The 24,895-nt window shown below is 38.4% G+C and overlaps 1 protein-coding gene across 1 annotated transcript; it reads left to right on the forward strand.

Annotated features, from left to right (window-relative positions):
- The first annotated feature begins 21,849 nt into the window (after nt 1-21,849).
- On the forward strand, nt 21,850-24,266 carry LOC142177164 (uncharacterized). Its single transcript, XM_075245632.1, has 3 exons — nt 21,850-22,615; nt 23,113-23,766; nt 24,073-24,266. Exons 1-3 carry the CDS (start codon nt 21,850-21,852, stop codon nt 24,264-24,266), a joined length of 1,614 nt encoding a protein of 537 aa, XP_075101733.1.
- Nucleotides 24,267-24,895: the final 629 nt, after the last annotated feature.

Here is a 24,895-nt window from a genome sequence, read left to right on the forward strand (position 1 = left end):
TAAGTAAATCAACAACTGTTTGCCTTTCTCTGGTTTCAATAGTAACCGAGGGCTCGATAAATAACTTTTCAAATCTTTCAAAGTCTGCTGGCATTCTGGAGTCAATTTGAAGTTGTTTTCCTTTTTCAAAAGTGAGAAGAAGTGATGACATTTTCTGAAGACCGGGAAATGAACCTGCTTAAAGCGGCTAGTCTTCCTGTTAACATCTGAACCTCTTTCACATTTGATAGCTGGTCGGGAATGTCCTCAATGGCTTTAATTTTATCAATATTGACTTCGATCCCCCTTTGTGACACCAGGAACTTCAAGAACTTACCGAAGCTGACTCTGAATGCACGTTTTTCGGGTTTAAGCTTCATGTTGTGCTTTCTTAGGATGTCAAAGGTTTCTTGGAGGTGTTTAAGATGATCACCTATGTTTAAAGACTTAACCAGCATATCATCTATATAAACTTACATTGTTTTCCCTATTTGTTTTTCAAATATTTTGTTCACAAGCCTTTGATAAGTGGCTCCGGCGTTGTTAAGCCCGAAAGGCATCACATTATAGCAATATCTCCCAAAGTTCGTTATTAACAAAGTTTTATTTTTATCTTTCGGGTTCATTTTGATTTGGTTGTACCCGGAATAGGCATCGAGGAAACTCATCAACTCGTGCCCGACCATCACATATATCATTTGATTATTGTTTGGTAATGGGAATGAGTCATTTGTTCACGCCTTATTCAGATCCTTATAATCTACACACATGTGAAATTTATTATTCTTTTTTGGAACTAATACTACGTTAGCTAACCAGTCAGGATACTTTACCTCCCGGATTGACCCGATATCAAGCAATCGAGTTATCGCTTCTTTGACAAACCTATTTCTGACCTCGGTAATAAGGCGTTTCTTCTGCTTTAATAGAGGGATGTTAGGATCCAGGCTTAACTTGTGCACGTCCACCTCTGGCATAATACCTTTCATATCCGCATAAGACCATGCAAAATAGTCAATGTTAAATTTAAGCAATTCTATAAATCCTGACCTGAGCTCGGGGTTTAATCTTGTCCCCAAGTGGAATTTCCTCTCTAAGAACTTTTTGAACAATGCGACTTGTTCGAGCTCTTCTGCTATGGATTTGGTCGCATCAGTTTCTTCTGGTACCTGGAAATATCTTATCACATGATAGGATTTCGATGACTCCTCCCCCTTGTCGACTTCATTCGGGTCAGGAGCAAGTGTCGGCTCCTATAATTGCTATGCCACATGTTCCTTCCCTTTGCTATTGGAAATAGAGATTGCATTCATCTCCCTTGCCGCCAGTTGATCCCCTCTTATTTGTTTAATCCCCTTTGGAGTTGATAATTTCAGAAGTTGTTGGTATGTTTATGGCACAACCTTCATCTCGTGTAGCCATGTTCTTCCAAGAATAATGTTGTAGCCTATATCACCGTGTACTACTTCAAATGTCTTCATTACCCCTTCGTCATTCGTGGGCAGCAGGATCTCTCCTCGAGTTGTCATGCTTGCTAAGTTGAACCCGGTGAGGAGCTTTGTGGCCGGAATGATGCTTCCGGTTAGCTTGTCTTGTTCCAACACTCTCCATTGGATAATATTGGCTGAACTCCCTAGGTCCACCAAAACACGTTTAATTTTAAAATCTAAAACATTAAGAGAAATTACTAGGGCATCATTGTACGGTAGTAAGAGTCCATCTGCGTCCTCCTCCGTAAAGGTGATATCGTCCTCAGTGACTTCCCGGAGTCTCTTACTATGGGTCACTGATACCTTTGTCTTTTTCGCTGCCGAAAAGGTTACATCATTAATCTCATTCCCCCCGAAAATCATGTTGATCTTTAGTCGAGGAGGATCTTCTCCTGCTTTTGAGGATTTCACATTATCCCAGTTGTGGCCGGAGTTATTCTTAGCCCAGTCGCTTAAGAATTCTTTGAGACGACTATTTTTCAGCAATGTCTTCACCTCTTCGTGCAGATGTCGGCAGTCCCCAGTTCGGTGGCTGTTAGTACCATGATAATCACATCATAGATTAGAATCCCTTCGATCTGCCTTGGGAACCGTGCTTCCTTAATGTTCCTCATCGGCGATACTAGTTCCACTATGCTACCATTGAAGTTATACTCGGATAATCTGGGGTGGTTGGAATCTCTGGAGCCCGAAACCTCTTTGTCCTACAACGATCTATTATTTCGGCCACAATCAGCTCTCCTATTAGTAGCGAACCTATCCACCAACCAAAAACCTCTGCCGCGTCTTTTGGCCCTATAGTAAGGGCAAAGACCGACCTCTAGAAGACCGTTGATATGCGTTGAAATCATCCTTCAACATTTCCTTATTCTTATCTCGGTCTCGACCCTTGGTTGATGCCGGGAAACTGAGATGTTCATCTTCTATCTTATCTTTGATTCGTAGAGGTTGAGGACATCTGCCTATGTTATCGCCTAGAACTCGAGCAAACTTTCTTTCAGTTTTCGGGAAGCGTCATAACTCCACGGATTCAACCCTTTAGTAAATGCCTCAGCTGCCCATTCGTCTGACACAACCAGTAGAAACATCCTTTTCTTCTGAAATATGGTCACAAACTCTCGTAGCAATTCGAACTCTCCTTGCGCAATTCTGAATATGTCGGCCTTTCGGGCCTGTAACTTCCTAGCCCCAGTATGGGCCTTGATAAAAGAATCAGTGAGCATCTCGAAGGAATCTATTGAGTGCTCGGGTAGAAGTGAATTACCATGTCAGAGCCCCCTTTGTGAGGGTCTCCCCGAACTTCTTCAACAAGACTGGCTCAATCTCGTGCGGAGCTAAGTTGTTTTCTTTCACCGCCATTGTGTAGGTGGTAATGTGCTCCTAAGGATCCAAAGTCCCTTCATATTTCGGCACGTATGGCATTTTGAACCGCTTTCGGATTTACTCTGGTGCCGCGTTCAGTTTGAACGGCAACTGGGTGTACTTCTTTGAGTCAGATCCTTTCAACACTAGCGGTGCACCCGGGATTTGATCCATTCAGGCATTTATTTCCCTCATAAACCACATGAGTCGATTTTAAAAGGATCTTCCCCGTTATTGTTACTAGATCCACTATCGTTCCCCCAACCCCGTCGAAGCTGACCTCACCCCTTGGGGTGTTGTTGTCAACCCTTTGTGCTGTTTGATTTTCGGGAGCACCGAGAGGAACTGGACCGCTTCCATTCGCATTGTTGGAAGCACCCAACAACGCGTGCTTCAACTCTGTCATGACCTGATCTTATCGCAAGAGATGGCCCATAATAGCCTTTTGTTGCTCTCTTAGGATTCTCATCATTTCCATAACGTGCTCGTCTTCAGCATCACCAGGAGTTGCCTCTCGAACGTATCGTGGATATTGCCCACCATGGACCGACGTGGCTACGTCTTCCTCATTGCGGGTATCACTGATCGAATATTTGTGTCGAGGCATATTTCCTTGTGCCGCAATGTTGACATCGTTATCTGCCATTTTCTTACGATTTTTTGCTAAGAAACAAAAAATTAAATAGGTTAGTAATAGATGCAAGGATTAACTCAATTACGCAACTATCTTAGCCCCACGGTGGGCACCAAACTGTTTACCCATAAAATAGTACAATTGAATTTGTATGTGGTTTATATACAAGCGAATCGATTTGATCCTAAAATGATAAATAAAGTAAATAAAACACAAGACTTAGCGTTGAAATCGAGATAAGATAGCCGATAGCTTGGTTTCGGGAGCAGAGCTTCAGAAAGCAATAATAAAAATATAAATAGACAAGAAATAAAGTGTTATTGAGCTTAGAATAATGTGTATCATAAGTTTGTCAGAAAATTTGTGTCCTTACAATGGCTGTTGAAATCACTATTTATAGTTGCACCTAGGGAACAAGGTACTAGGATAAAGCCCCTTTTAAATGACAATTATAGGGACCATTGAAGAATGTGTAACGACAGGCTATGAATGGCAAAATTCTCTATAACAGACTGTGTATTTAATACTGCAGAATATACTTCATTAAATGCTATCGGGTGGAAGGCATTCATATGTCTTCATTAGCATTATTCCCTTCGGGGGCTTCCCGACGCCAACCGAAACTGCTGCCCCCGGTCTTGGTTTCCACTGTCTCGCTTTTCGTCTATCTCCGGTGCCACTTGTCGCTCCATTATACGAGTATTTATTATGAACCAATTTTACCCTATATAACTATAATTGCAAATGTAAACACAATGTGACTATCCTTTAAATCAATTCCAGCCCAAAACACCAGCCCAAAGCCACTTGACCCGGTCCGGAAATAACCCCTCTATTGCACCTTGGTGATCCAGGACATCTTCATCAAGCTAATCAAATTGTGACACGTCACCCCTCCTCCACACTCACACAAGAAACACATCTCATCTGGACTGTTGATCCAAATGATCAACGACCCATGCTTAAACCAATATTTTCTCATTAAACATTTTTATCACTGAAATTAACTAAGAGTCTAAACTATCGACTAATGACAATCAACGCAAGTATTGAGCAAAGGAAGTTATCAATTGGGAGAAGATAGGGTTGATAGGATAAGTGCAAGACAAATGTTTGGGATTTAACTCTAGATAATTCACTTCTAATATTCAAGTGAGTCTCTCGAATTCACTTGGTTATTAGTTGAATTGATTAGTAGAAACTCTTCTCTCGATTAAGTCTCAAACTCACAAGATGAATCAATTTTAAGCACGTAAAAATATGCAAGAATTTGTAGTGGATTGGTCTTTAGGAGAACCTATCTCGATTATCCTCCTAACTAAGTTTAATCAACAATTCAACTAGCCTCTTCCGATTATTAAGAAGAATTAATGACTTCAACCAACAAAATATAATGCAACAATATTACAAGTTATGCCTCTCTCGATTACACGAACAAGTGCATATAGATGCAATAACTAAAACATCCAAAATGATTCAATACATAAAGATTAGAATTAATTATCTATAAACAAGTATCAAGACACCAAATCCATCAAACCCTAAAGACTACTCCATGGATATGGAGTAATTCATCATAATAATGTTTAAGTTAAAGGAAAATATAAAACGATCCAAACTCTTGTGTTGAGTGAGGATTGGATGATGAAATCCTTGAGCTTTTGCTTCTCCACCTCCTCCTTGGCTTCCTCTGGTCTAATATGTGTCGAAAATCCCTAAATATAACGTTTTTACATGTATTTATACTAAGTAGGGTCGGGCCCAGACGAAAATACCTTTTCCTGCGCGAACTGGGATAATAACTCTGTAAAAATTGCACAGGCGCGCCGCATGGGGCGATGGGCCAGGCGGGGCGGTTGTGGGGAAATCCAAAGAGCTTTTAATTTGACAGGAGCAGAAAAATGTGCAGCTGCGGTACACCACGCGCCGCGGCTGTGGAAGTTTCTCAGAGTAAATCATTTTCACTCGCTTTTTGATATCCAGGCTCGGTCCTTGACCCCAGAATGCAATCCCGGCTTAATTCCTTGAGCTTTTACTCAGACTTCAAAGCTACAAATCACTCGAATTAGCTCCATTACATTTACATAGCTCGGAATCCTCCTACAAGGCATACCATACACAATTAGTGCAAAACACTAGCGATTAAAGCTCAAACTCTATTAAAGTACAGTAAATTAGAGTGCAATAAGCGACTAAAACACGCAATTATGGCCTACCATCAACACCCTACACATAAACCATTGCTCGCCCTCGAGCAATCAAACCACACTTAATATAGACACGACCTTGTTAGACAACTCTCATAACTCATCACACCAAGAACAATTAAAATAGTTTAAGCACAACACCGTAACATCCTAGCATCAAGATTTGACTCGAAAGCACCACGCATTATTTATAACCCGCTCACTTACTCTAACACAGAGGTCAATGACAATACCTTTCCTTCACGAATTAAGTGCCCTCATCACAATAGAGAGTAGTTCCACACACCATCAAATTTAACAACAATCAGGAACTCAATATAGAAAGAATTAACTCACTCTTAGCAATACCATTCATATGCCACAAAAGATGCACCATAGGCTTTCCCGTAGAGTACCACTCTACTAATTGAGTTTATTCAGTCAAGGATCAAGTAGGACTTTAACTAATTGTAATGTAGGTTGCTGGACAGGTAGGATACATTTAGATATAAGAGTGACTACACCTCCCTAAACACTTTAATACATACAATTTAACATTCAAAACCCCACACTTATGTCAAACCATAACTCCACCTTTACTTCAATATACATTAACTCCCAACTTCTTTAAGCACAATTACATCATAATTTACCACTATCATGGAATAGTTTGCACAATCATACAATATTTTTTTCTTTTTCAATTCAAGTGGCTCTTACTTTTTCACTACAGTGCACTTTTCTCCTTATTTCATCAGTTTCACTTAAAAGCCAAACCAACCACCCCACACTTCAACTTTTACAAATGGGTAAGGCTTGTCAATTCAAAATAGATGGTCAATTCAAAACAAATGGGTAAGGCTTGTAATGTTGTTTCCAAAGAAACAAGATTACAGGCTCAAAAGGGTTAACTAAGATACATAACAATTAGGTGGGTAAAAGCATATAACTGGCTCAACAAAGAAATGCCTATATCACTTCCAAGACTGAACAAAACTACCATTTCATTTTGCAAACACACGGGGCAAGTTCTAGACATCAAATGCAATGCACAAAATACACGAAACCTCACACACACATGGAACATAACTCACTCAGGATTGGATTCATCAAGACACTCTAGTCAAAGCAGTTAAGAAAAGTTAAGTTCATACTGTTTAAAGTGCTTATGCAAGAGTCACAAACTGAGCCTAAGCGTCACAACTAAAGCACTCACTATTCTCAAGGCATAACCAAGTCAAGAGATATTGCTTCCAATTCAAATCATAACACAAGATTCCTACTATACTACAAAATTAAAAACTAACTACACCCGGTTCAAACAAAACCCTTGGAAAAGAACCGCGACACAAAGAAAAACCAAGAGGGAATTATTACACTAACTACAAAAGAAAATCTTTTTATCTTTTCCTTTCGACTTTATTCCATCAAGAAACCCATCGAATGATATCCATTGTCGGGAAAAGTTGAATTTTTTTAAATTTTTATGGTTTTCTTTTCCTCATTTTTCTATCTCTACTACTTAAACAACAAAACAAAAACTAAGACTAATATACATACATACATACATACAAATATCCCCCACCCCACACTTCAAGTTGTGGCATGTCCCCATGGCACACAATTAAAAGTATAAGGTAGAGGAAACTTCCCTGAATCTCTAGTCGGGGTCTGAGTCGAAGTCGAGCTCCATTCTTCCTTGCCCGAACTAGTGCACACATCCACGCGGACAGCTTATTCTCAGCCTTCTTGGGGTAAACCCCACACTTATCTTTTCCACTCGTTGTAGCCTTTTCTTTAGAGCTCTTCAGTTTTGACTCAACACTTGCACCTGGCTTCTCCTTCTTCACCCCCGTTTCTACATTCATCTCAAAAGTTACAGTCTCCTCACCCACTCTAAGCATGATTTTTCTCTCGTGTATGTCTAAGATTACTCTGCCCATTGCTAAGAATAGTCTTCCTAAGATGAGAAGGACCTCCTTATTCTCCTCCATATTCACTACTATAAAATCTACAGGAAATACAAACTTATCTACCCGAACTAAGACATCCTCCACTATCCCCTCGGGTATGATAGTTGTTTGGTCTGCCATCTGTAAAGATATTGGTGCAGGCCTTATCTCTCCAATCTCATTCTCCAGCTTCCTGTAAATAGACAAATGCATTAAATTAATTGAGGCACCCGAATCACATAAAGATTTGTCAAAACTAAGAGTGCCTAACGAGCAAGGTATAGTAAAACTCCCTGGATCTCCACACTTTTGTGGGAGTTTGTTTTGCAAGATTGTGCTACAATGGTCTGTGAGCTTGACCACTGAGGTCTCTTCTATCTTTTTCTTCTTTGTAAGGATCTCCTTCAAGAATTTGGCATAAGTTGGCATTTGTGAGAGAACTTCTATGAATGGAAAATTTACATTAACCTGTCTCAGCATATCTAGAAATGTCTCAAACTGCTTGTCCAGCTTTTCTCTATACAACTTTTGGGGAAAAGGTAAAGCATGCATATGCTCGCTCTCATTCGATTCCCCCCTTCTTGAAGTTTCCTCTTTTTTTTTCTAAGCTCCCTTCTTGCCTTTCTTCTTCTTATCAACTTCGTTTTTCAGCTGTTCCCCACTTACTTTTTCAGGCACCACCTCTTTTTGGATAAGGGTGGGATCTTTCACTACTTGCCCACTTCTCATAGTTACAGAATTTACCGTCTCCTTGGGATTTCTTTCAGTATCCGCTGGAAAGTACCTGGGATCCTTTCAGACAATATGGTGGCAATTTGTCCCACTTGTTTCTCCATGTTTCGCAGCCCTGTGCCAAGTTCCTTGATTGCTACACCATGAGCATCTAACCTCACATTGTCTTCTAGCCCAGGATGCTTGGATTGTTGAGGTTGAAACTGCAGCCTCGGCTGATTCACAAAACCAGGAGCTCCTTGAAATCTAGAGTTATTTTGTTGCCATGCATTTGCTGTATCCCCCGGGTGAACTCCATGAAAAGCCGGGGTGCTTCTGACCCATTACATTGAAGTTATAATTACCCACATCATTAACTTCCTCAGTTGAGGCTTGACACTAATGAGTAGGGTGTCATGTTCCACATATATCACAAGCTGCGTGATTCTCACTTTTTATTGAAGCTAAGGTCAGCTTCCTTATCTCTTTCACCATGGCATCAAGTTTTACCTGCACAGATGTGTTAGCATCAACCTGGTGAACACCATTCGACCTTCTTTCAGCAATTTCAGAGGGCCACTGATTTGCATCTTGAGATAATTCATCGAGAATAGTGACTATCTCCTCTGGTGTCTTCTTCATCAATGGACCTCCAGCTACATTACTCAATATTCTCCGTGAGGTCGGTGTCAATCCATCCCAAAAATCCTAGAGTTGTATCCAGAGTTCAATTCCACTATGCTGACACTTACACACTATCTCTTTGAACCTCTCCCAAGCTTCAATCTTGTTCTAACAGAAGTTATGAATTTCTCTTCTAAACTTGCCTGTCTTAGCGGATGAGAAATATTTGTCAAGAAATTTTCTGGTCATCTCATCCCATGTTCTAACGATCTATTAGGCAAGCTTTGAAGCCAGTGTTTGCATCGTCTTTGAGAGTGAAGGGGAATGCCCTTAGATAAACAGCATCTTGTGATACACCATTATATTGAAAGGTGTTCATTATCTCTTCGAAGTCCATCAGATGATTGTTTGGATCTTCGTTCATCTTTCCTCTGAAAACGCAGCCGTTTTGAAGCGTTTGGAGCAACCCTTGCTTCAGCTCAAAATTATTAGCTGCACCTGGAGGTGGTCTCACCCTTGACAAGCTTAGTTGTAGACTGGTCTAGCATAATCAGCAAGTGGTCTCCCTTGGTCGGAGCTATGTTTCCGAACTGGTCTGCACCAACGGGCTGATTCTGAGACATTCTCCGAGCCCTCTCCTCTTCATAGGAAAGTTGGGCATTTCAAAGGGCTATCTCCTCATCATCTCGTGCAACTTTTTCTCTTTGCCGGGCTGCCTCACTTGCAGCCAAATCAACATAATCATCATCTCCAGCCATATCTTTCTTGGTTGAGGATTGCCCAACCTTCTCTACTTTCTCGACAAGATTTCTTTCCTTCCTCAACTGTCGCAGTTGTTTCTCGATTTCTGGTTCGTATGGTTGCAATTCCTTACCAGAAGATCGAGTCATGCACCAATCTACCTTGTAGCCTGCGCACAGTCAAAGAACACCAAACGTAAAAAGGGAAAAATAAAATAAAATAAAAAGAAAAATTCATGAATTAGTACTACAAACTATTTCAAACATTATTGATTGCCAATCCTCGGCAACGATGCCAAAATTTGACGAGCGCAAAACACACACTAAAATATGCTCGCTAGTCGAATATAGTAAATTATAATATCGTATTCACAAGGATTGGAGTTAAACAATATTATCGTAGTTTGTATCTATATTGCTATCCACGATGATCAACAATGGAAATTTATGTGATTTAAACTAAAATTAACTAAGAGTCTAAACTATCGACTAATGACAATCAACGCAAGTATTGAGCAAAGGAAGTTATCAATTGGGAGAAGAAAGGGTTGATAGGATAGGTGCAAGACAAATATTTGGGATTTATCTCTAGATAATTCACTTCTAATGCTCAAGTGAGAATCTCGAATTCACTTGGTTATTAGTTAAATTGATTAGTAGAAACTCCTCTCTCGATTAAGTCTCAACCTCACAAGATGAACCAATTTTAAGCACGTGAAGATATGCAAGAATTCGTAGTGGATTGGTCTTTAGGAGAAACTCTCTCGATTATCCTCCTAACTAAGTTTAATCAACAATTCAACTAGCCTATTCCGATTACTAAGAATAATTAATTACTTCAACCAATAAAATATAATGCAACAATATCATAAGTTATGCCTCTCGATTACACGAACAAGTGAATATAGATGCAATAGTTAAAACATCCAAAATGATTCAATATATAAAGATTAGAATTAATTATCCATAAACAAGTATCAAGACACCAAATCCATCAAACCCTAAAGAGAACTACTCCATGGATATGGATTAATTCATCATAACAATGTTTAAGTTAAAGGAAAACATAAAACGAATTAAACTCTTGTCTTGAGTGAGGATTGAATGATAAAATCCTTGAGCTTTTGCTTCTCCACCTCCTCCTTGGCTTCCTCTGGTCTAAGATGTGTTAAAAGTCCCTAAAAATAATATTTTTACATGTATTTATACTAAGTAGGGTCGGGCGTAGACGAAAATACCTTTTCCTGGGGAACTGGATAATAACTCTGTAAAAATTACACAGGCACACCGCATGGGGCGATGCTCCAGGTGGGGCGGTTGTTGGGAAATCCAGAGAGCTTTTAATTTGACAGGAGCAGAAAAATGTGCAGCCGCGGTGCCCCACGCGCCGCGGCTGTGGAAGTTTCTCAGAGTAAATTTTTTTCACTCGCTTTTTGATATCTAGGCTCGGTCCTTGACCCCCGAACGTGATCCTGGCTTAACTCCATGAGCTTTTACTCAGACTTCAAAGCTCCAAATCACTCGAATTAGCTCCATAACATTTACATAGCTTGGAATCCTCCAACAAGGCATAAAATACACAATTAGTGCGAAACACTAGCGATTAAAGCTCAAACTCTATTAAAGTGCAGTAAATTAGAGTGCAATAAGTGACTAAAATATGCAATTATGGCCTACTATCACCCATCCACTTTAAACCTACCAAACAACTAAACCCTAATCATTCCCTCCCAGGAGCGGCCACCCCCTTTCCCAAAACCCTCTTTTTTCTCTCATCTCTTAAGCCTCCATCAATCATGGAACCTTGCACAAATTGGTGCATGGTCACAAAATCAAGCCCCAAATACTCAATCTGCCTCCCTATACCCGTGAATCCTATTGTTTTCTTTCCTCTTTCATCACTGATATTCAAAATTCCCAAACCTGAAACCCTAGACTCAAAAATGAAACTTCAAATCTTCTGATTTCTCTTGTGTTCTTTCAAATCGGAGCATGCATGAATGTTTTTCTCAGGCTTTATCATTGTTATTTGATGTCCAGAGGTCAAACACAGTGACCTCTAGACATAGAAGCTTATAACGATGGTTTTTAGATTCAACGGTCGATTTCCCATACCCAGGTAAGGTCCTCACTGTTTTTCCCTCTGTGTTTCTCTTATTTCAGCCGCTTTGTTAGCATCACTCGACTATCATCATCTTTCACTATTAATTTGAATTTTGTTAAAATCGTAAAGCATTAAAGACCACTATAAATAGGAGCCTTAAGTGCTCTCACATAACATCACCAAGAACACCAACAACACCTAAGAGAATCGAATATAATCTGAAATACAAAAGAAAGGATGAAAAAGAAAAACTTTAGATTTCCTCACTTTCTGATTTTCATTTTTTCTTTCCCTTCTCCGGTTCTGAGTTCGTCTGCTGTTCGAGCTTGAGTTTGGATCCCTAAACGGCCAAACAAAATTCTTATTTGGTTTGCTGCTCCGTAGAATGTCAGTGTACACTGACCCTCTCATTCTTTCAATTGTTTGTGTTGTTTTGTGCTTACAATGTCTTCTTATGATTGATTATCTTTAGTTCATGATATATGTTAGTAGTTTGTGATTGACCATTATGTTCTTCTTCCATATGCTATCCTTATTGTTTGAGTTAATTATTTTTTGATAATTTGTGATTGTTTTAGTACGTTTGGTTAATCTATGTTAATGAACCTCACGACTTAATTGAATAAATAGTTGCTATAGTGAAAGACATGAATCCTACTGAACCTTTGTCATTAACTAAAAGGGCTCTTGATGATTTTGTGTATGTTTAGTCAGTTGTAGCTAACTTAATTGAACCATGCCTTAAGACTTTGCATAGTATCACTCGAAGAGATTATCTGTTGCACTATGCCATATGGATCCTTATATTGATAGTTTTATACCATGCTAATGATCAAATGAAAGTGATCTTTATCACAAATCATAATATGTCTTTGGACCTATTTGTTTTGGCTGAGACCATACCTATTGTGCATACTTATGGTTCATGCAAATCTGTTATTATAACATGAACTTCTGTAATGAATTCATTAGCATAATCATTATGTTGTATGCCTATTTGATATGTCATGTAATCATGAAATCCTTTAGAAACCTCTTCTTGTATGGGCTGAGTGAATTCTGTTGAATTTCCGTGCTTGTGTTTGCCCAGTTGTGCTCATGAAACTTCCTATTTGCTTTCATTTAGGAAAGACTCTTGCTTAAGCTATCGTACTCTTCACTTGAAAGTGCGTTATAGAAAATAAGTTAAACCTTATATGCCCTAATAGCTTAATAACTTGAGCTATGTAAAAATCTGAAATGGAAAGTTAGTGTTGTCACTTATAGGACTAAGGAAACTCATTGATACTTGCTTGTCTTGTTGAAATGAACACCCCTACCCATTGTCTTACACTTGGTTGATATCTTTGCCTATAAAACTTAGTAATGGATCTGGACTTTGGTTGAGAACCTAATGGGCTAAGAACCACGTTATTAAGTTTGAAATTGTTCAGAACTAACTTTCTTGCCTATATGAGTGCCTCTACTATTTGCTGTTACCTCTAGGGAGTCTGGCCAAGACTGTTAGTATAAGTATTATGTATAATGAAGCCTCAACTATGAGTATGCCTGTTTTTGATTATTCTGGAGATCATGTTAATGGCTGTAAACATAGTTAAGGATGCTTGAAAGTTTGAACCTGCCAGTAGAACTAATGAAGTTAACATACATGTCTTCCCTACCCCTTAGATCACTTAACTTAGCATTTTAAACTTGGATTAATCTACTGGTGGTTGCCATGAACTCTCCTTGTTTTACATCTGTGATTGGTTTCTTTAAGTGTTCTGATACATGTTGAATTTCCCTGGATATTGTAAGTACTTGCAGTAGCTTACCTTCTTGTATTTGGATTGTGATCCTAAATTTAGTAATGTAATCTTGTACTGTTCATCTCGTTATACTTTGATGATAGTGTTCTATATAGCTTCTGTAGCAATTTTGTGTGTCTGAACCTTTTGTGATTATTGCTGCTACCATATCTATATCTATATATTATTAAAAAGAGAGGAAAAAGCCCTCTCCTAAGCCAAGTGACAGCCTTAAAATTAGCCACGTATAACGTATTAACTATTAACTAATAACTAATTCAACCATATGGCATAACTAGAAAACGCTACATATAACTTATTTCTTAAGTAATTAATATTAAATAACTAAATCAAAATATTAGAAATTTTACAATATAATACTTAAAATATTACTATTAAATTTAAATAATTTAATAATTTTGATTATTATTTTAAAATAAAATAAATATTTATATCAAGATTAAAAATCACCCATTGAGCTATATTATATTAAAGGACATAAATGGTTAATGATACTAAATAATGGGAAAATTAATGAAGGCCACATGAAAACATGAAATACAATATATTAGGTAAAAAATATTTAAAATTAGAAATAGAAGGGAAAGATGATTTGAACTTGAGATTAGATTAAAATTATGGTAAAAATGCCCCAACTACGGATATGACCACAAAATTAAAGTTTTACTAAATAACGAAAAATAATAATTGGATAACAAATTAATATATTAAGCATACAAAATAAATGTCTTATGTAGATAATTTAGTAAGAAAAATAAAGTTAAACTTTTATCCTGAAACTAAAAGAGAGAGAAAATTTAATTGTACGTGATATAAAATAATTATAAGAAAATCCAATAGATTTAAAATTTGCTAATTAAAAAACTTATGTTGTCACGCTCCAACCTCGGGGAGCGTGACCGGCGCTCAACCGAGTGGACCCGGTCGAGCAAGCCTGTTAGACACTATCTACCCGACTCACCTATGATCCAGAGAAGGCATGCTCTCATTAGTTAGGCAGTAGAAAGTTCATACATATATATATTACTAAGTCGTTTCATTTTGTTACATCATTGTTAAGTTTTAAAATACATACATCCTTATGACTGAGTGGAACAAGAGTCCAAAACACGACATGATCCGTTGACCTTTCTAACACCCATATACAACCCACATAGTATCTACGGAGCCTCTAAAGATACAAAAGAGAGTAAAGATGGTGCCGGCAATAAGGCTCCAGCTATACCTCAAAAAGTGACTATAATATAAACAAAAGGTACAATACATGACCCCGGAATGAAGTGGGGCTCACCGAGTCCGCTGAGAAGAGGATGTAGCACTATCTGTGATCAACACTGTCTGCTATGAAACCACCTGCATCCATTTAAAGATGCAGTGCTCCATGCAAAAGGGACGTTAGTACTGTTGAATAGTACTAGTATGTAAAACTAAACACCATCTCAATAGAATGAATAATGATACAGGGGAAATAGTCAAGAATGCAATATGAGCTTTAAATAACACTAAAACCTCAAGTTAAGGATCACATAGATTTTTAAGTCAATTCCCGCATTATTAGGTTGGATGGTTTTTATTGCCAATATGCCACAATCCACAATTCCACCGTGTTCTTACACGGAGTCCGATCTCGGACCGATCGGCTAGGCCATCTCATCCGAGACATCAACCATATTCAAAATTTCATTCACAATACCACTGTGTTCTTACACGGAGTTTGATTTCGGCCCGATTGGCTAAGCCATCTTATTTGAGACATCACCCCTTTCTAATCAGTCATCTCACTTCATATTTCTTTCCCATCTTTTCAATACAATGGCATGAGTGGCCCCAATTATAAAATTATTCTTGGCGCTTGGCCGTATTTCATGATTCAGGTTCTTTTCCACATTCAAACATCATTAACATTATCAACAACAATAAGTCTTCCCATTCAAGATATTAAATTCACATATGAGCAATTTGGGAATCGTAGGCACATAGAGGCTTTTCATACAATTTGGCATAACAACCTTTATTCGATCTTGACATGAAGTATCAACATTTCTAACACATATTCTACATTTTGAACACATTCTCAAATGACAAGATGACATGATGAAGCATTTAGAATAAATATTAAACATACATCCTTCAACATAAACAAATTAGGAATAGCCAATTCTATAATAATTAATTTGGGACTTACACCAATTACATGAACACCATGTGATTCGATTCTAAGAAGAAGGAGTTTAGCCAACATACCTCAATTGAGCTTCCTTAAACTTTTAAAACATTCCGAAATTCTTAGCAACTTCAATCTATTTTGGAAATAAAACAAGTTGAACCAAAATTAGGGAGATGGTCATGATTCTAGCTCATTTGAGCATATTATCAAACACTAGGTGAGCATCAATGTTTTAAGGCCCTTTGTGGAAGATTCCATCATTCCCCAACCCATTCTCTATCATTTTTAGCTCACAACCTTCCCACATACTTCAAGAATGCATGCATGCAAGAAAACAACCCTCACACCCAATAATTGTCTCCCTAATTACCCCATTTTTTGTAACTTTTCAAAATTAAGAGTTAGGGCATAGATTCTTACCTCTTGGGATGAAGACCTAGGGTGCTTCTCTTGCTAATCTTCAAAGGTTTAAGCAAGAATTGAAGAGAAATTTTTGATGAATATCACTTTCTCCCTCTAGGACTCTCTCTCTCTCACTCTAAAGATATAAAAAATAAGCTCAAAATGGTCTATGGGATGTGTTTTAACGGAATAGGGTTGGGTTTAAAAATCCCAAAAATAAAGCTTCAGAATAGGTTCTGCGGTCACATATGCGACCGCATAATGATTATGCGGTCCGTGAAATGACCGCAAAATTTGGGTGCCAAAATTGGAAAGGAACTGACCAGGTCTGCGGTCACTATGCGGCCCTCAGACCTGTTCTGCGGTCGCATAATGCATCGCAGAACGGTTCTGCGGTCGCATAGTGCACCGCAGAACCACCCTCCAAAAAATCCCAAAGCGGGATATGTGAAAAGAGTGCGGCCCGCAAAATGGTTATGCGGTCGCATAATGGGCCACAAAAATGACATTAAAAATGGTCCAAAAGACTGCTCAACTCTGTGGCCATTCTGCGGTCCGCATAGTGGTTCTGCAGTTGCAGAACGGGCCGCAGAAATGCCTACTTCTACCCAATATTTTCTTTCAACTCCCCAGCGCACTGTTCAATCTAAAAAGTCCGAACCTCAATAAAAAGGTCCTAAAGTCGTCCAAGATGGGATTCTAAGGACTTATTAACTCATTTCTTTCACTCGTTTCTCAGACCAACAAAATCAGTTTGAACCCCTGAAACTCCTCCCCAAAAATCCCACATAAACCCTAGGTAATTTCGGGTGATACGATGTGATTCTAATGGTGAAAACCCCGGACAACTTGCTAGTTCCTCTTTCTACTTTTAAGCAAGTAGATCACAACCTTCACATGAAAGTGTCTATCATCAAAGTATCTAATGAAAATAGCATAACCAAATAGGTTGATGGACGTGGTCTACAAACAATCTTTAATTGAGCATGAAAAGTTTTGAACATGCTAAATACCAATCATAGCACAAAGACTTAAACAATACCAGAATTCATAGTAGGTAAGGATACACCAAGATCTGGATTACACATAGAAGAAAAGTTGGATCTTTCAATTTTATCTTGTAGGCTTTAGGCAGTAGTAATCAGGCATGGAGCACACCTTAAAGTTTACAAATAGCAAGGAAGCATATTAGGCTAAACATTGAGACAATATTATCACATGGGATGATCATGGGTCAATTTGTAGAGAAATAGTAGGTTATGCATAAAGGATTCAGCAGAAAAAAACTCATTAAGGTAACTTATGGGCAGATATCAGTCTCCACAAAATGGTCCCAGAAATCTAAAGCAAGGCATGAATATGAACTCATAACTGGCAGAAAAATATAAAATTCAGGTCTAACACGAGCATAACAAATCAGACAAGACCTAAGAAGGCCAGAAAACTTAAATGCACAGAATGAGAGCATACTACACATATTGAAGCCTATCAAGTTTGCTACTATAGAATGTAGAACTACAGAACATCATTAAGACAATAGAATTATAGTAAAGCATACAACAACACAGTACAGGGAATTCACAAAGAGGAGAGAAACTTAAGTCATACTTGCCTATAGAAGTTCAAACAATGTTGGCACGCAAAAGACATATTCATGAATAAGTAGAGAAATGACAATTAAGGTTGTAAAGGATCAAGAACACTAACTAATTGCAAAGACAAACGAGCAAAAAAGTGAGCAACTTAGAATCTCAACGGTGACAGTAATTAAAAGATAACAGTGAGAACCCCAGATCCTAGTGTCTCAAAGTTCACAGGAGCTTCAGTGGACCCCGAGCAGTGCTCGTACTAGGGATGTTAATAGAGAAGATTCTGGTGGCCTTGGCTTTCAACCGGCCACAATCGAGAGTGTTGAAACAATATAGAAAGTATAAAAGTGAGTGAACAATTGTGATTAAGGTCTCCCAGGGTAATAAGGGGAAGGGGTTTATATAGTGTTGAATCAGGCGAGTAAACAAGGAAAGAAATCAAGTAAATATAAACAAGGAAAATATATAATATCACATACAATCACTAGAATAACCGTCAAAAGAAAAAAGTTAAATTTTAAACTCTAGTTAGGATTCGTGGATCGTAAGCCAACAAGTAAAGGCGAGAATCACCCTTTTCTCTCATGTATATGGTCATAATATCGTCCAAATCCCATAGATCAAAGTCGATCTAGTCCGATCTCAGAAGGTCATACTTGCCAAAATCGTGCAAGTACTCAAGTAATTCCACAGACGCGTACATAATAGCGAGATATTATGAATTAGGTAAGTGAATCACAGAATGATTTTATATTTTAGGTTAGAATCAGAGAAGATTAGGGGAGGCGGCTTCTAGGGTTTCTTAAAAGAGGGGGGGGGGGTGAGTTTGAGAGCATTTAGGGGAGGCAGACGGGTTGAGAATGAGGTTAGGGTTATGGGCTGGGATAATTAATAGTGAGGTAATGGTTGTGGGTCGTTGATCTTGAGAGATCAACGGTCAGCATTTTAAAGGGTATACAGAGTGGGTCGCTTAGCTGGTCCCGACCGGATCAAATTAAGGGTTGTTTGGTTTGGGTTCTGGGAATTGGGCTAGGGATTTGGGGTGTTTGGGCTACCTATTTGATCCGAAGAATGGCCTGGTTTGGACCAGCTTTAAAAATAAAGAAATTAAGAAACAAAATAAATTAACAAAATAGTTAAATAAGTATAAAAATTGAGTTTCGCAAAAAGTGGACCGAAGTTAAGGTAAATCCGCTCCCTTGGAGGTCCCCAATTTGGCGATTCCCAAGCGACTACCTCCCATGGACAATTTGGCCGGCGACCAGCCTCCTACGGGGGCTGGGGAGCCTCCTAATACTGTTCCACAATCATTAAACAACAACCCAGCCATTAATCCACCCTTAGATTACTCCAAAATCCTTAAACCTAGTTCATTAAATACACCCATTCACGTTAACCCTTCTTCGAGCAACACTGCCTCTATTTCGATCAAATCAGTCACTTTCCTTAATGGGGAACCATTAGTTAAAATTACAGAAGCGGAGGTGAATTAGATGAACATCATCGAAGGCCTACAGTTTGCTTTGATTGGAAAATTTTCGTATGGATGGCCTGATCTTGCTGAGCTGCGCAGAATTATACCTTTACAGTGTGGTATTAAAGGTGAATACAACATAGGATTCCTCCGAGACATGCATGCATTGATTAGATTAACTTTGTTCCAAGATTTTCTTGATTTGACTTCAAAAGGAGCTTATTATTTGAAGGCAAAATATGGATATGAATATCATATGAGACCTCTAATTTATGATTCCAAATTTAATGTTAATGAGGAAACTCCGATGGTGATGGCTTGGATTTCTTTTCCAAATTTGCTACCAACTTTTTTTGTGAAAGAATGTTTATTTTCCTTAGCTTCTGCAGTAGGCAAGCCTTTGAAACTTGATATGGCTACAATAAACAAAACAAGACCTAGTTGTGCGAGAGTTAAAGTCTTGATTGATTTATTAGCTGACCTACCTAAAAAAATGCGAATGGATATTGAGAATGAAGTCACAGGTGCAGTAAGAATGGAATGGGTTAAAATACAGTATGATTATATTTCTAAGTACTGCTTAGAATGTAAACTACAAGGGAATAATGAGGAAGAATGTAGGAGACTTCATCCTGAACTACTGGAGTCTCATGACAAAGGGAAGCAGGTAGAACATGATAATGTGGCAGGTAATGCAAAGAATAAAGCTCCATTGAAAATCCTATCCAGTGGAAAAATTGTGGGCAATCCAGTTGAACAATGGAAGGAGGTGAAAGACAATAGAGTCAAGGCTGTGAACAATGAAAAAGGAGGCCAAGGTGCTACTGGGAAAGAACTAGTTCCAACTTACTAAGATACTGTGGCACAAGTGGAAACTACTAATCAATTTGAAAATTTGGAGGTTGAAGATGGTGAGAAGGATGCTGATAACCAGCTGACTCTAGTGGAGATTGTTACAGACCAACGTAGCCCTACTCCTAATCCTACGAGTGCTGGGAAAATCTTAAATCCAGTTGCGCTAGTTTTTAATACTAATCCAGTTGGAACTAGGGCTACAAAGGAATGAGAGTCGGCTAGTATAAATGATAAGGGCAAGGAGATGGAAAGTGCAACAAGAAAAGAATCTACTGCTCAATGTGTAAATTGTGCTTTTGGGAGCAACAATGCAACAACTGGGGATGGTAATACTGTGGAGGTAATTAGGGAACTAAGGTGTGATGACTTAGCTTGATTTGTCACTACAAGTCAGTCCGACCAAGAATTTCCTTCGCAAACACAAGACACTGCCAATATACAACTGGGCAAATTATGGAATGATCAATTTGATGAATTCTCAGAAGAGAAAGGACAAATCCAAGAGGAAGATGATGATGATCATATTGAAGATGATAACCAATCAATGGAGAATGATGTTGTGGCAGATGTTGATGAAGAGCAAGATCGTATAACACAGACATAAGCTACCAATGTTAGTAATAAACAACAAAGGAAGGTGGAGGGAGCTGATGATTTTGCCAAACCTGTAATGCATGAAAGTAGCTCAAAAAAGAAGGAAAAACCACCCAGAATCACTGAAACAACCGAAATAGCTAGACCTAACCCTAACACTAGCCGGGTGGATGGAACCCTAACTACTTTCAATCCTAATACCACTGGTAATGGTGAGAATGATATCCCAGCTGTGAAAAACTTACCAGAGGTGTCTAATTCTCCAAGAAATCAACCTCTGAAGGTGGCAAAGGAAAATTTGAATAAGCTGATGATACCAAAACATGTGCAGACTCAGATTGTGGATCAACATGTAGCATTGGAGGAGGAAGAACCACAGACAAGAGGAGGCAAAGATCTTGATGAAGAATCCACAACTCAAAACTCATGAATGATGCTAGACAAGGGGATCTATCACCAAGGCATATTGACAAAGTTAAATCAGTTGGCAGAGGAAGAAAAAAACAACAAAAGGAGAACACTAGTATCTATGGCATTGGTGTACAAATGAGAAGGACCATTACTAATTCCAATAATTAAATATGAATGCGATTATCTGGAATATAAGGTCAGTCAATACAAAGAATGCCTTTGAAAGGCTTGTTACAATGCCTAGACAATATGAATTTCACTTCATTGGACAGATGGAACCAATGCAAAATTCAAACAAATTGGAAGAATATAGAAGGAAGTTGGGAATGACTCATGCATTTGTTAACATATCTAATAAGGTGTGGGCTTTTGTGGAGGAAGATTATGATGTTGAGGTGATCTTTGACATAGAGAAGCAACTTACACTAAGACTATTAAATGTCCAATCGCACAAGGAATTTATAGTCACTTTAGTGTATGCCAAATGTGATGCAACTCAAAGAATTGAACTATGGGATACAATGTATGTTTTAGCTCAAGATATGACTCTTCCATAGCTTGTTGGAGGAGATTTCAATGTGATAGTTGATAGTGAGGATAAATTTGGGGGGAGACCAGTATCTTTGAATGAAATTGAAGATTTTTGGCATTGTATTAATACTTGTAACTTGTTTGATTTCGGCTTCAAAGGAAGTATTTATACATGGTGGAATGGAAGAACTGACGGTGACTGCATCTTCAAGAGGTTAGACAAGTGTTTAGCTAACATGGAGTTCCAACAAATGCTGCCTGGATTGGAGATCACACATCTTTCTAAAACAGGATCTGATCATTGCCCTATGATCATATCTTATGATCCTAATGCAACTCCTATCAAGAAGTCATTCAAATTTCTGAAATTCTGGATTGAACATGATTCCTTTTTGGATGTGGTTATACAGAATTGGAGAGAAGATTTAAGTGGTAATCCTTTTGTACTCTTCAACCACCAGATGAAGAAATTGAAGAAAGCACTATCAATGTGGAGCAAAGCCACATACGATAACAATTTTCAGAAAGTTGCCAGCCTGGAGGAACTTGTCATAGTTCATGAAACACAGTTCGAGCTGAATCCAACACCACACAATCGAGAAAGGCTGTTGAAGGTACAAGCAGATTTCATTAGATATTTTTACCTAGAGGAGGAATTTTGGAAACAAAAGGCTGGGATGAATTGGTTCAATGATGGTGACAGAAATACTAAGCTCTTCCATGCCCAAGTTAATGGAAGACTAAAGAGATTGCAATTGAGAAGAATTCAAAACAGTGGTGGGCAGTGGCTTGAAAACAATGAAGAAATGGCTGAGGAGGCAGTGAGATTTTTCCAGGCACAATTCCATGAAGATAGGGTTCCTAATAATTTTGGCATACTGGATCATATACCTAGCATGGTGGAGACACGTCACAATGAAGAGCTCATCAGACAGCCAACTATTGAAGAGGTAAAGAAAGTTGTGTTTGGGCTAAATAGAGAGAGTGAAGGAGGACCAGATGGTTTCAATAGATTTTTCTTTTATACATGTTGGGATATAATTGGAGAAGATGTGTTTGATATGATTAGGGCCTTCTTTAATAGTCAAAAATTACCTAAGTTTGTGACTCATACAAACTTGGTTTTAATACCAAAGAAAAATAAGATCACAACATTTTCAGATATGAGGCCAATAAGCTCAAGCAACTTCATCAATAAAGTATTCTAAAGAGTTATTCATGAGAGGATGGTTGAGCCTTTTCCACTCTTAATCTCGGATGAGCAGGCTGGTTTTGTTAAAGGAAGAAGCATTGTGGAGAATGTGTTACTTGCTCAAGAGATCATCAATGATATAAGATTGAGAACTAAGGCAGGCCCAATGTGGTGATCAAGCTTGATATGACAAAAGCATATGATAGGCTTTCTTGGCTTTTCATGACAAAAGTATTGAGAAAAATGCGTTTTTGTGAGAGATTCATTGGTTTGATCTTTGGAATTGTCTCTAACAACTGATATTCAGTGCTTGTTAATGGTCAACCATATGATTTCTTCAAATCTACTAGAGGAGTCAAGCAAGGAGATCCTTTGTCTCCTACTTTATTCATTCTGGCAGCGAAAGCTTTGTCAAGGGGTCTTAATGCACTTCATATGAATCTATATTTTTGTGGCTTTGGATTGCCTAAATGGAGCCCTAAAATTAATCATTTAGCTTATGCTGATGATACCATCATTTTCTCCTCTTCAGATGCTACTTCTTTGCAGCTAGTTATGGAAGTTCTTAGTGCATATGAAGCTGCTTCTGGGAAGCTCATTAACAAGACAAAGTTAACGCTATATATGCATCATTCGACTAGTATGGAGGTCGTCAACAAGGTTCAAAGGATCACTGAAATAGACATGCAAGACTTCCCATTTACTTATCTTGGTTGTCCTATTTTTTACACTAGGAGGAAGATGGATTACTATCAAGAACTCATACAAAAAGTCCTTGATAAGTTGCAATCTTGGAAGGGAAAATTGTTGTCTATTAGTGGTAGGGCAGTTTTGATTTCTCATGTATTGCAAAACATGCCAATTCACATTCTTTCTGCTGTTAATCCTCCCAATTATGTCATTGAGAAGTTGCACAAGATGTTTGCACAATTCTTTTATAGTAATTCTATTGGTGGAAAAAGTAAACATTGGGCCTCATGGAAGAATTTGTGTCCGCTAGTAGAAGAAGGAGTGGGGTTTAGATCTTTACATGTTGTTTCTAAAGCTTTGTTTTGCAAGCTTTGGTGGAACTTTAGAATAAAACCTACACTATAGAGTTCTTTCATGAGTCAAAAATATTGCAAGAAACTAAATGCATTGGTGGTACCTTGGAGAGCTGGTTCACATATTTGGAAAAGAATGTTGGAATGTAGGGACTTGGTAGAGCATCAAATCTTATGGCAACCAAAGATGGGATATTCCTTGTTTTGGTTTGACAATTGGACAGGATTAGGTGCACTATATTTTGTTACTCCTCCAGAGTTTTATTGTGATGAATCAATACATAATGTATATGATGTGGTCCAAGAAGGAACTTGGGATGAAGATAGATTGCGAGAAATTTTTCCAGAAGATCTTACAGTTCATATCTTGGATAATATCAAACCTCCTATGTTCTATCAGCAACTAGATAAACCCTAGTGGATGTTGGAGGCAAATGGAGAATTCACTGTAAAGTTGGCTTGGAGTTATTTGAGAAAGAGAAGGGAGCCTAGCATTGTCTACAAGAATATGTGGGTAAAAAGATTGCCATTCCAAATATCCTTCTTCATGTGGAGGTTGTGGAAGGGGAAGCTTCCTCTTGATGATAGAGTCAGAAGATGGGGCTACTTTGTACCCTCTAGGTGTTGGTGTTGTACAAATCCAGATGAGGAGTCAAGGGAACATGTCTTTTTCAAATCTTATGCGGCATCAAAGGTATGGTCTTATTTCTTTTCCTTTGCAGGGTTAACTTTGGAAGGTCTAAACTTGCACCAAGCAGTGGTGAAGTATTGGACAATTCAAGTTATTCCAAGGCTTAGGCCTACTTTTCAAGCATTACCATGTATCATTATGTGGGAGTCATGGAAGAGGAGAAATAGCTATAAGCATGGTGAAACTGTTACGATTAGTAGAGTCATCTATCAAGTGTCTTCCACTATTCAAGCACTTGTGAAGTTTAGAAAGCCAGGACTTAAGCAAGTGCCACATAGGTGGCTTGATGTGCTGCATATGCTGGAGAATTATACTCCTAAATTACAAGTGCACAAGGTGCTTTGGGAGTTACCTAG

The sequence above is a fragment of the Nicotiana tabacum genome, chromosome 23 (genome assembly GCF_000715075.1).
Source record: "Nicotiana tabacum cultivar K326 chromosome 23, ASM71507v2, whole genome shotgun sequence".
Lineage (NCBI taxonomy): Eukaryota > Viridiplantae > Streptophyta > Magnoliopsida > Solanales > Solanaceae > Nicotiana > Nicotiana tabacum.

Bases quoted from the DNA above. Each gene is read 5' to 3' on its own strand.
- LOC142177164 (XM_075245632.1), top strand. From the start codon at position 21,850: ATGGAGTTCCAACAAATGCTGCCTGGATTGGAGATCACACATCTTTCT. The intron at 22,616-23,112 runs GTTTCAATAGAT...ACTGATATTCAG, and splicing joins GAGTGAAGGAGGACCAGATG to TGCTTGTTAATGGTCAACCA. The intron at 23,767-24,072 runs GTAAACATTGGG...ACAATTGGACAG, and splicing joins TAATTCTATTGGTGGAAAAA to GATTAGGTGCACTATATTTT.